Below are 13,852 nucleotides of genomic sequence, written 5' to 3' on the forward strand. Positions count from 1 at the left end.
ATCAGGCAAAAAGTAACAGTAGAATCTGCAGCATTGTTTTCACATTATACTATAGTCATAATAATAATACACTACAAATCTACACACAATCAGGTTCGGTTGTTCCTCCCAGGAGGTTCTTACAAGGCATCTTATCTTGCCTACACTCCTGGCACCTTTTTTACAAAAATCAGATATAATAATGAAGCAGAAGGTTGAGAACCAAGTTTTAGTTCAAACCATGTATGTCATTCCGACTTCGATGATATTCATGTGTGGGACACTAAAACTTGCCCTGCAATTCCTCCTCAAAAAAGCATAGAAATAATTTATGACTAGTTTCTTGAGAAAAACAGACTCCTTCCTCGCCCTCACGTCGGCATGTGCCAGTAGATATGTGAATCCTGACTCCATAGCTTCTCGGAGAGCAGAGAGTTCGTATTCCAAACTGGGATCCTCATCTGAAGGCACGGCACTAGATGGAAGTGTTGAAAGGTGACAATCAGGACCAGAAATGCTAGAACTAGCAACTTCTGACCTTTGATCTGACAGTAACGGAACTTGGAGTTCTAATATTCCATGTTGGACAATTCGGTCTGAGGAACTTGCTGACATGTTGTCCAAACTTAGCTCAACCGAGCTTACTTCAAGTGCAAGCTCTTGGGCTTCCCGTCTCAAATATTTCTCGAGACTATCGACCAAACGCTGCTCAAATATGTGAGGGTCCTCTTTCCTGACATCCTTGTATCCATACCGAGCGATGCAACGGAACATATGGAAATCCTTTTGGCATACTCTTCGGAATAAGAACCTTTCTTCCTGTGGAACTTTTGGGACAGGAACATACTTGATGCAAACAAATACGATGGTGGAATGAATTGCAGGGAGGTTGATTAGGAATTGCCCAAAGAGCGATGGGATACCTTGAACTAACTCATTGTAGACAAGTCCGATTCCCGGGACTCTAACAGTGCCAAGTGAGGATCCAAGCTCAAGGATGAAGTCCATCGAAATCTTTTCCCGCATCTCACTCTTGTATTTCAATACACTGCCATAGTTCCATGTGTACATAACACATAGAAAACAGGAAGCAAAAACAAGTGGCAGCCATCCACCTTCCATTATTTTTTTGTTAAGACAGCAGATAAGTAAATGAGTTCAATCGTTCCAAATATCACCGGGAAGCAGAGGGCCAAGAACAGGTTTGTTTGCCATATGAGAAGCATCACCACTGTGACTAATGTGGTACTCACCAGCATCACACCCACTTCCGCAATGCCTGCGGGAAGAACAGCAATAAAACACCATTTATTAAGTTCTTCCAACCCAGAAATAAGGCCTAAAAAGTCCAGAGCGAGTAATTCTTCTTATAGCAGTGCAAGCAACACAAGTACAGAACTATGTTTGACCTAATCACTTTTAGATGGCGATAACATGTATGCACTCTTATACTGAGACAATGGAAATTAGTGGCTTAGGACCTTTTGTGTGGTTCCTATCTGACATAAAATTCATGCAACTGTAAATAAAACAAAAAACTTAGTCGTATAAAAGGATGTATGAAGTGCAGGAAATACTAACCATATGCATTAGCTATGTCAGTAGTGTTTCTGAAAGAGGCAACAACAGCAATGCACATGATCATCAGGAACCAGTTGATGACAGGAATGTAGATTTGGCCCATGAATCGTTTAGATGTATGAACTATTTTTAACCGGGGGAAGCAACCAAGAGCCATAGACTGCTTTATGCAGGAAAAGGTTGCTGAGATCATGGCTTGACTTGCAATCATGGCAGCAAGGGTGGCTATCACAAATACTGGCCAGAAGAAGATATCTGTCGAAAACATTCATACATTAAACGGATTAAATTTCCAAGTCCTCAAACTGATTTCCTTTCTTATCCAAGATCTAAAGAATTAGAGTGAGAATTGGGATTTGCAGATTGTCATCAGACAACAAAGTATTAATATCAAAAAGATTACCTGGTACAGAATCGTAGAATATCCTCTCTACTGAACTAGGACTTTTCATAAGATATGCAGCTTGGCCCATGTAAGCTAAAAGAAGACATGGGAATACAACACAAGTGAAGGCAATCTGCACAGAAGTGACAGAACACATAACAACAAAAACTTAACCACAGTAAGATTTTCTATAATTTAACCCACATAAAATTACAAAACAGTTTAGAAGAAAAAAAAGAATTGAGTGGTAACAGAGGAAAGACCTGAATGGATATTACAGAGAAATGGCCTAGATCAGCAAACATAGCCTCAGCTCCTACAATGAAATTAAAAAAAAAACACAAAAGTTTCATCGCAAAGTAGACACATTGGTAGTTCAGGCTAGGATCATGTTATAATAACAGAATCAAAGCCTCACTAAAAAAAGCAGCAAAAAAAAATTAGAGCATTAGATTGGCTCAACACGAGTTACACTAGAGGAAATCTGTCGAACAGGTTTTCCTCCTGCAATATTTTCTTAATTTGTAGCCCCTTCTAATATGTTCAGCCTTTACTGGAAATAGCCAGCAATAAAGGATAACTGAGAATAAGTTAGATTTTACAAATACGAATACAAGATGGTTTAGCTAGCAGCAGGAAGCATACAGGGTAACTATTTAAAAGGACAGCAATTTATTGTAACCAGTTTTTTACAATTTTATATGGAATTATAATTGAACAAAAAATGCAGTCCTACTAAAAGCTCAGCAATTTCCATGGCTATTTTGCCCTTATTAACATGACATCATTGGACCAATCAGTTTAAAAGTTTAGCAACCTGAATTGAACCAAACAACCTAAGAAAAACTGCATAAAACTCAACTGTATATATTTAATTTGGTTCAGTATTTTATTTTTATTTTATTTTATCTTTGTGATTTTCAGATTGGCTAAATCCAACCTAAAAGCTTAAGCAGATAGGACGAGGCAACCACACTTATATATTTATGTTAGCGATTACTTAATTAACTGAGGAGAGACTATTGTCTCTAAAACTGCAATATGCCCCTTTGATGCATGCTAATCTTCTAGCAAGTCACATGGCAGATGAGCTAGTCATTTTCATCAGAAACAATATGCCGACTTTGCTAACGACAGATTCCATCCAACCAAACTGGTCTTTGTTCCTATGGCTTGAGCTTTTACAATGAATAGAGTTTATCCATCACGATATTGTGGTCAATGCATCTATGATTAGCTTGTGTACCACTTGACTAGCTAAAAAGCTAGCATGTGCTAAGGGAACAAATCAGAGAATATAGTCTCACATTGATTAGTTAATTATATGTTGGCATTAAATATGATTCTGGGTCTGTCAACCTCTCAAAAAAGTTTTTAGGATGCATTGAGCTCCTCTAGCAGAACTAGTTATATCACATATTTAAAATTGAAGTATAATAAATTCCAAACTGTCATACAAACATGTCTTGTCTAGGTCAGCAGTGGAAACAAGAATGTGTCTCATTATTCATGGCTTTAAATCTCAGTTTCTACTTTCATAAGTAAAGCACATTTATTATCGACCGACCATGTGCTTAAATTACAGAGGATGAAGAGCAAAACAATACTCAGAAAATAACCGCATACAAGAAGAATGATAATTTCTTAAAATGAAGAATAACCTAAGGACTTAAAGCTATATAACTTTAACTCAATCATTTAAGAACTTAAGAACTTGTCAGAAGCTATAAATATGGAAAGAAGAAAAAAAAGATGCTAAAATGTAACACATATGTAAGTTATATTAAATCAGCAACCCTCACTATCAGTTACACTTAAGAAAATGCCTACGCAAATCACACATTTTTAGGATAAAAAAACAAAATACTGGATGACTCTGATGCAAAAAATGATTACATAAACATGATGGATAATTCAAGTAGACAATTCACAAAACCAATCTTGATGAGCACATTAAAAATGCATGGATTAAACTTGATTTGAAACTTCTACATGTATTTTTTTTATTTATTTGTTTATGTTCACAGCATATAAAATGCCTCAGACACATATGTTTCTTCATGGCTACCAAACTACCAAATTTATTCATTTTGGCCCCTTCGTCCAACAATGTAAGTCACAGAAACTTATCCTAGTCGAAGGTTGGTGAATGGCATTTGCTGTCGTTGCATTTGCAGTACACTTATTCACACCATATGCCAAGTGGCAATAAATTTTTTCCCAGTTAGGCCTCTATGTCAGCATCTCGTCTTCATTGCCCAAAATTCCTTCAAAACCCTTAATCACGCATCCTCCACAAAATCTATGCCAACATAATCATCATTGGCGCCATGGATGCCGTGCTCATCTAGGAACTCCTCATCTACCTCCACCAACGCCCTGATCCCACCACATTTGATGTGCTATTGTCTAGAGCCTAACATCTGAATCTTCGCCATCAAAAAGATGACCATGGTCTTTTTATCTAAAATAAAGGACACCAACAAGCCCAAGTTCGGCCATTTATAGTCGAACAAACTTGAACAAGTCAAAAACCCAGTAGAATACAAATGGATTGGTTAGTTTAATAGCCCTACTGGTTGTAGGCCAGTGATCTAGCAACGCTAGATGATGTTGAGCCTTATCAAACAAATAAATAGAGCTTGAACATATCCTGGCATGTTTGATAAGGCTCAATATATATATAAGACCATATCATAAATTTTACTACAATATTAAATATATTTATCATCTATTTATTTATTTATTTTTTGAGAAATGGGCGCAAGAGAATGCACTGACAAATATTAGCCATTAAATTACAAAAATAATATTGTTTTTCAAAAATAACAGATCTTTGAATTAATTGTATCTTATCTTCTTCTCTCTAGCCTCTATATCCTCTCTTTTAACTTTTCTCTTCCCTATTCCTCATGCTTCTTTTCTTCATTTTTAGATAGCTTCCATGACAACCTATATTTTTTATCCCTAATTAATTATTCCCCAAAATCAAATCTTTTATCTTGTTTTTCTTTTGATTAACATAGGAACTTTTAATAGATCACATGAAAAATTTGGAAATATTCTTGTATTTCAGGCATTTAGGTATGTATCAAAGGATTCAGTTATAGATGAGTAGCCATGTGATGTGCAAGAATGCTTTCACTGCCTTAAGAGGAGATGAGAGCTGACCTATGCCAAGACTGTCTCCTTTCCTATCCCATGTTGCTTTGTAACTTGCCAGCACCAGCCCTCGATTTGCACTGCCTCCATTCTCAAGCTTCAACATACTCACTGGGCCGATCATTGCCTTGAGCTCAACTTATCTAGCACTTGTGATCTCGACTCATTAAGCTCAAGCATTGTTACTAAGCCTTGACCAAGCTTGAGCGCAAGCTCGAGTCTAGTTCAGTGAAGCAAATCTCAAGCCAAACGAGGCCAAGCTCACTTAAGCTTGGCTCGTTTTACCTACCACCAGCGGTGGATGGAAAGGCTAAGACAAATACATTTTAGGAGTTTTGGGGCCAAACAAACATTTCCTTTAAATTTGTAAGAATGAATGATTATTTAGGTTGTTTGGGCACTAAAAACCACTAGAATTTCACCACAAATCCTAGCAATTGTCAAATGGACTCATCAAGGTCAGCAGATGTTTATTCACAAGGATATCTACAAATGACGCATATAAAAATAGCCACATGAGATTTATATGATTATTTATGCACATCTGATAACCCTATCATATATAATGTCATCTTATTCTACAAATGACAGTGGTAAGTGTTAGCATAGTTTAATGTAAACTTCGCATTACTGTAGCCTATTTGATGTAATGGACCAATCAGCACGCAATAGCATCAAAACCCATCTAAGTTGCATCAAGGCCTAAAGTGACTAAAACTACCATGTGTGCTTATTTCCTTTTCCCATTCATCTGCATACATACATGCCTATGCTTCACATATGGATACCTCCACACAAGCACACATCGACCATCTACATACAAACACAAACAGAAAATACACAAAAACTTATGCATGTGTAAGATAATTTGTTTGTTTGTCTGGTTGGTTGATTTTTGAAAGAAAAACATATGTAACACAGTAGACTAAGTGATTTGGCAGTATTTTGCAGGATGGTTGACTGATGATTTCATATTAAAGTATAAAAAGAACATATAAATTAGCTCTTGAGTATTGAAAAAGAAAAAATTAAATGCAGAAACCTGTAATGCACAACACAACACCACCAAGAGCTGACCATGCTTTTACTCCATTCCTCTTGAAAAAAACTGAAAGATATAAGCTGGATTAAATGCTCTTAACACAGAGAGATCATACTTCAACATGTTGTATATTCCAATGGAACCCAAACTGAAGAACCAAAGTCCCAGAGCAGGAGCAAACAAAAAACCAACTTTGCCAGTTCCAAATCTTTGTATGGAAAACAGGCAAATCAGAATCAATATTGAGACAAGAACAACTGCATCTGCATAGATAATTTTAACAATCAGAAAATCTCTTTGAAAGTTATAATACTATATCTAGCATTTTCGCTCAATGGAACTTCGTATACATTTATTCAGAAAATGTAAGGAATGAAGCAAGATAAATGACCTGTGTTAAATCCAGGAACAGCACCTTGAAGACCACTGACTGCAGACATTACTGCAAGGAAGTTAAAAAACAGTTTAATAGGAAGAGGACTAGGAGGTATCACCAAATAAAGAAGAGGTGTTCGGATTTGGTAGCAGAGGTAGATGGTGGTGGATGGTGAATTATGAAGAAACCAGCATACCAGACATTGATGGAGTAAGAATACCATCTCCGATTATCATTGATGTTCCAGTCAAAACCAGTAGTAAGAGAAGTGTTTTCCACAAAGAATTTTTTTCCAATTTATCTTTTATGTAAAGTGCCCTTTCCAACTCAGGAGTTGGTATCTTCAGTCTGAAGCTGGAAATATCTTCATCAGCTTGCTGTTGATTTGGAAGTAAACTGACTTTTGCATACCTGCAAATCAAAGAGTACAATGCAAAGGTGCCACCTGCAAGCATACTCACTACGATTTTAATCCTGCTACTAAAACTGGTAAATATCACATTTTTTTAAAAAACAAAAATCATTAAAGCACTTGAGTGAAAGATGGAGGAAAAAACAAGAAACTTTAATTGATCAGGACCACTCTTGATTCTACTATAAATGAAAGTAACCTTCATTATTTGATGTGAGTTAAAATGAACAATGAAAATCCTAGCTAAATTTTGATTTGGAAAACCAATGTGAATGAGAATTAATAAGATCGTCCATGTTTATTAGTTCCATACCTTCTCCATTATCATTAGCTTTCAGCACTATAAAGACATATTTTGCAAAAGGAATGAGCGCAATTGTGTACATAACCAATGATAAAGCTCCCAAGACATCATCTCCTGATTTTATAGGAACCTTGGCGAATACATCACTGAAGACATATAAAGGGCTTGTGCCCATGTCACCATAGACCACACCAAGAGTTTGAAATGCCATTGCAAACACACCCCAAAGTGGTAAATCCTGAATAGCGCAAAAAATTGAAAAAATAAATAAAAGAATTAGCATTTGGAAGAGAGAGTTGCCTAGAGTACTGATCCGAGGCAAAAAGAGTTGTCTGCGTCACAACTTTTCCACAGTAATTTACATGCCATTATTTTCATAGGCATCAGACAGAGAGATCCAGTTGAACTTCAAGAAAATTTTGAGAGGAGGGTTCACTTATCACACCTTAAAAAGTCAAAAGTAGTTACCACCTCATTTTTCATAAATTACTTCATTTTCCTCCTTAAAATTTGTATTCAACTTTGCTTTGGCCATCGCCGCCATCCTATGGCATATATATTCGATATAGACTAATATATAATCATGGGTAATTTCACCGGTTATATGTGTGAAGCAACCTTCTAAAACAGTCGTAAAACTTGGGTTTTCTTCAAACTTGATTTGAAAAGATTATCATAAAACACTAGACCAAGCGTAACCCCTCATAGACGAAGACCACTTGGAAGAAGTAAAGGAAAAAATCAAGATTGAATTTGGAGATGAATACATAATAAAATGCCGGGGGCAAGAGAGATAGAGGGAATAGTGGTGCAATAGATGGAAATACTAACCCTTGTGATTATTGCTACAAATCATATCATGCACCAATAATAGTGCCATGGGGATGGTAAAGAAAAACCAAAGGCCAATTACAAGTATAAGTATTCAAAAGAGAGTGATTGACTTTTTTTAAAAAAAAAAATGACATTTTACGAAGGCAATATATATATATATATATATTAATACCCTGCTTAGAGAAGAAGAATTATGCATGTACAAATGAGCCACCAGAATCTAGATATTTGTTTAGATCAATTTGACATTTCAATGGTATGACTTAAATCTAGAAGCAATATTTTTATGTCAAAGTCTGAAAGAACACTTGTCAAAGGCCTGCTCCTAAAACATATCTTTAACCTTGAAAGCATTCTCAATTACTTAGAATGTGATAAATTACTGATATTGTCAAAGAAGCACTATATGAAAATTGTGGGCAAGTTTCAATAGAACTACTTAATATATGTTGCATAAGATACTTGAATTCATACCAAGACATTACAAGGAAAATTTTCAGGGCTAAAATTAGAAGAAATCAGTTAAAATGGTCAAAAGGAAAGTGGTCAAGCCAAAACTGAACCAGATACTAATTAAAAATCATCCATTCAGACCAGCAGTTTGATAAGATCAAAATACACTTTAATTATAAAATAGAAGATCATAAAACAAACTCTGATTTATTAAAAATTTTGTCAACAGGATGCTGAACCAATTTCCATTCTGTTGGTTGAATCCAAAGCTATGTTTGTAAAAAATCGGGCTAATTACCATTACTATTTCAATTTTGCTAGATCAGAAGTTTCTAAACAGCAGTTTGACTAAAAATGTACAATTCAACACTTCATCTAGTAAGTTAGCTTTCATGAAATGAAATATAAAAGTTTTTACAATCCAGTATAATTGGATTCACTATAGTTAAACCTAGCAGTTCCAATTCAATTAAACCCAATTAATTATAATAGTTGGACCAATCCAATTCTGACAACATTGGTTAAAAGGAATCTCATAAATTGTTTGTTTAGTTTACCCTATATTTAAAGCAATACTGTCTAAAGTTTGAGTAAACAATGGTTTTTCATTTTCATGTGAGAGAGTCTGTCTGATATCAAACCAAACAACAAAAAGCAATTTTCAACTGAAGCAGAAATCATTAATTTTACAGCCACTACCTATCACCTTCTGCAGCAATCACAACATTGACATTTGATAGCTAAATTAGTGTACACGTGTTGTCAAGTGATTATGATTTTAGCAGCTTATAAGGTTTCAATCAAGAAAAGAATATACATATATATATATATATATAAATATATATCTACATATATATATATACATATATAAGAATCAAATGATGACAGGAGAAACAAGAGATTGACATGTTCAGCACAAAAAGTCTAGGTCATGGCCTAGAAAAAAAAATCAGAAAGAATAGCACACAAAGGGTAAATACAATCCAGTTGTTAAAGCACACAGAGGTGGTGAGATAATCAAGAAATCAGAAGAAAAAATCAACCACTCCATGCGACCAAGTTAAATGCATTCACTTCTTTTGTAGTGATTTTATTCAGTTTGATTTACCGCTGAAATATGCCCTAATTTCAAATAGTCACTCCAATTTCCCATGACACACAAAACCTTTCCAATCTCCTCAACTAACAACAACATTAAACAACAAATTCACAACTTTCAAAATAAATAAATAAATAAATAACTAAATAAATAACAATTTCTACCAACAAACAAGATATCCAAACATGAGGGCAAACTGTAAAATCCGTCCTAACCTAGAAAGAAAAAGAGCAAGAAGAAGACAAACGAAGATGAACTAAGAGCCGTACCTTGGGGCCATGCTTATGGGAGGCGGCGATGCCCATAGCCTCAACATCCAAGGAATCAACTCTCCTAGGTTTCTTAGACAACCTTCTCCGGAACGAGCCCCCACTGGGTGAGCCCTCATGCATCGTGCTCCACGCTTCTTGGAGTGACAACGGCGGCGACTCAGAGTCCACCTCGCTGCCATCTACCCACCTGGACTCCGACCTCGTCAAACGTGCACTTGCTTCCTCGATCACATCCTCCTCCATTCCGCCTCCTCCTCCTCCTTCCTCTCAAGAATCAGAAGGAAGTGAATGATTGGGGCGCGGACGGGAACAGAGGCAATGACCATATCTTACAAGTAACAACCTGACAGTGCTGGCGGGTTCGGGCTCGGGCTCGGGTTCGGGCTCGGGTTTGCTTAAGATTGGTTCAAGTTCAATACAGTCGCCAAGTAACTCAATTGGAGGACTTGGTTTCCAGAACTTGTAAGCTGAATGATGTGGATGCCCACATGTGACAACCATGTCGTCTTCCTCTATCTCTCCTAGTTAATATATATTTCGAAAATAATAAATAAATAAAATAGAATAAAAAATGAGTTTAAAGCACTTGAGAATAGTCTTATAATATAAAGACTGATTGAACGGTAAATAAAAATAATAGAAAAAAATGCTACAGGTGATTAGAATATGGGCTTCTTTTCGGGGGTAGAGATTGCAGATATGAGGGTTGGGAGTGCAAAAAGATGAAGGAGAAGACGGGAGGAATCTCAATATTATTATTATTATTATTATTATTATTATTATTAAATATGTTGAGTAGGAAAGATAGAGGGAGATGATGTGGTATCCATGTCATTTTGCTTAGGAGTTCAACAATGATTTTTGGAAAGAATATCATTACTTATATGATAAGGGCCAATATTGGTATAGCTTAACAATAAGACACAAGAGTCAAATTCTTTTTCACTCATTGTCAAATAATATAACTAGTGATTTATTCTTTTTGTTAATATATAGGTTCAATACCTAAATCAATCCCTCTATTTTTCTCTCTTCTTTTTTAGTCCCCCTACTTAAATATGACCAAACATAATTCTCCTACCTTCAAAAATGACCAAAATTAGTCCAAAAATTAATGGGAGTTAAAACACCATTTATATTTGTTGTGTTGGCTTTTTTGGAAATTTAATATTGCTGACATGACATTTGTCAAAATTTAATATTATTAAAATATTCAATTGGAATAAAAAATAATAAAATATTCTTTATCAGAGTTTCAAATCAGAAACCACGATTAGAAACAAAACCCTAGATCTTTTTTCCCCATCTTCTTTTCCCTCTCAGCCCCAGAATCCTAGCTCCTTCGCGACCAATGACATCCACATCTTCCACCGCTCCCATCGACATCCACAATCCCTTTTTTCTCCTCATCATTCTCCTTATCATCCCCCTTAGGCTCTCTTAGCCCTCTCAGATCATAATTGTCAATTCCAATAACCCATCACAGATCATTTACAACCACCGAGACCACTGAAGAAGGCTTCTAGAACCATCGTGACCATCTCCCCATGTTGTCTCTTACACTATCTTTTACAACAAGGGGCAGCATTCCCAGTGGAGGCCACGCAGCACCCCCAACCAAGCCCTCGTCTCAAATAGGCAAGGCAAGAAATGGTTTCCATGTTGATGAATGAAAAGTAATCATTTCAGTCATTTCATTGTTTTATTTGTTGGATTTAAGATTTAAAATTTTCATTCAGTTTGTCAATTCACCGATCTTCATGCTTGGAAAGGTGTAAGGCCTTGAGAGTAGCTTGGGAGCTTATCCTTCTGTAAGTGTTTAGAGCAATGCAATGCGTACTAACATTTTCTTAAAAACAATTTCTTGTTTTTTTCCATTCAATTTGCTTGAATTTGGTTATTAATTGATGCACATGAGTTCTGATCTATATTTTCATATACATGCATATATATATATATATATATATATATATATATATATATATATATATATATTTCCTGTTTTTTTTCATTCAATTGCTTGCATTTGGTTATTAATTGATGCACATGAATTTTGGTCTATATATTCATATACATGTGTGTGTGTATATATAACACATGGAGTTCATGCACTCTCATAGTATTCCATATATTGCTCCATGCTTGTAATCTGACACTCTCATAGTATTATATACATTGCTCTTCATTGCATATACATTTCCTAACTGTTTCATTCAATTTCTTGCATTTGGTTTATAATTGATGCACATGAGCTCTGGTTTATATATTCATATACATGTATATATATAACACATGAAGCTCATGCACTCTCATAGCATTGCATAGATTGTTCTTCATGCTTGTAATCCAACACTATCACATCATGTCAATATATCATTCTTAAGCTTTTATTTTCTTAAAGACAATTTCCAAATTTTTTTTCATTTAATTGCTTGCATTTGGTTATTAATTGATGCACATGAGTTTTGGTCTATATATTCATATACATGTGTGTGTGTGTGTATATATATATAACACATGGAGTTCATGTACTCTCATAGTATTGCATACATTGCTCCATGCTTGTAATCTAATATTCTCATAGCATTATATACATCGTTCTTCATTGCATATACATTTCCTTACTTTGTTTTTTTTTATTTTGGATAAACAACCAAAATAGGCCCTTACCTTTGGGTGTGTTTTCATTTCAATCCCCCAGCTTTAAAAAGTTACGATGTCATCCCTTACTTTTACTTTTTATTACAATTCAGCCACCCGAGGCTACCCCGTTAACTGCAAGATCACATGTCATATGATGTGTCCCATTTTTTCCAAGTGGATAACCTCATAATCCGCGTCAGACAGGAGCGCGGATGCCTAGTTAGATCATCTTCAACCTCACGCTCATTCCAAACCCCCGTTCAACGATTCGGTGGTGGCTTCACCGTTACGTCGAGGAAGAAGGAAGACAACGAGCACAGAGAAAAGTTAAACGATGTACTGACATAAGCAAATAGGGACAACGATCGGTGGCGTCATGGATTCGATGTCGGCGACGACACTTGGGTAATCGCCATTATCTGACATGGCACATTGACGTCCTCCTCAACGATGAGTCCAAGCGCGAGACCCCCTATTGCATCTCTTTCGCCGATAAGTAGCGTCTCATCGGCTCCTCCACCTCTTCTCTCCTCTACCCTTCCTCCACCTTTGCCGACATTAAGGACCTCCTTCTTTCCCAACCCCGGAGTCAACATCGTGTCTCATTTCTCAGTCATGAAATCACTCTAACCCCTGTCCATCTTCTTGTGCTGTTGCTCTCTCATCTAAAGCTCATCTCCGAACGATCCCTTGGAGCCCCTGTCTCCGACTACGTCATCTCCATGCCCTCCTTCACCGATCAACTCGGGCGTTGAGCTTATCTCCATGCGACTCAGATCACAGGCATGAAACCACTTCGTCTGATCCATGACACGACGGTGACGACATTAGGATACGACATCTACAAGACTGACTTCCCCGACTGTAAAATCCGTCTTCTTTGTCGATATCGGCCATTGTGACACCTAGGTTTTAGTCATAGTGTTTGATAGTGGTGGTTTGCGTGTGCTTTCACACACCGCCGATCACCGACTGGACAAGCATGACTTTGATGAGATTCTTTTCAAGTATTTTAGCAAACAGTTTAAGGACGAGTATCAGATCGATGTTTTTTCGAATGCAAAGGCTAGCATTCTATTGAAGGCAGAGTGCGAAAAGGTGAAGAAAGTCTTGAGCTCGAATACGGAGGCGTCGATGAGCATTGAATGCTTGATGGACAACAAGGACGTGAACGAGTTTATCAAGAAAGAAGAATTCGAAAGGTTGGCATCTAGGTTGCTAGAGAAGGTGTTGTTCCAGTACAGTAATGCTCTGTCAGAGGCAGGCGTGGTGGTCGATGAAATGCAATTTGTGGAGCTTGTTAGTTCAGC

General features: G+C 36.5%; 1 protein-coding gene across 1 annotated transcript; it reads right to left on the bottom strand.

Moving 5' to 3' along the window:
• Nucleotides 1–30: 30 nt before the first annotated feature.
• Nucleotides 31–10,196, bottom strand: LOC120254710 (potassium transporter 23-like). The gene is given in 11 exon segments (XM_039262763.1): nucleotides 31–1,107; nucleotides 1,110–1,258; nucleotides 1,561–1,815; nucleotides 1,964–2,078; nucleotides 2,209–2,261; nucleotides 6,150–6,216; nucleotides 6,219–6,412; nucleotides 6,541–6,591; nucleotides 6,722–6,970; nucleotides 7,251–7,479; nucleotides 9,897–10,196. Coding segments are annotated over 11 exon segments (2,502 nt in total). The 5' UTR covers nucleotides 10,143–10,196; the 3' UTR covers nucleotides 31–213.
• Nucleotides 10,197–13,852: the final 3,656 nt, after the last annotated feature.

This window comes from Dioscorea cayenensis, unplaced genomic scaffold, assembly GCF_009730915.1.
Source record: "Dioscorea cayenensis subsp. rotundata cultivar TDr96_F1 unplaced genomic scaffold, TDr96_F1_v2_PseudoChromosome.rev07_lg8_w22 25.fasta BLBR01000588.1, whole genome shotgun sequence".
NCBI classification, from domain to species: Eukaryota; Viridiplantae; Streptophyta; class Magnoliopsida; order Dioscoreales; family Dioscoreaceae; genus Dioscorea; species Dioscorea cayenensis.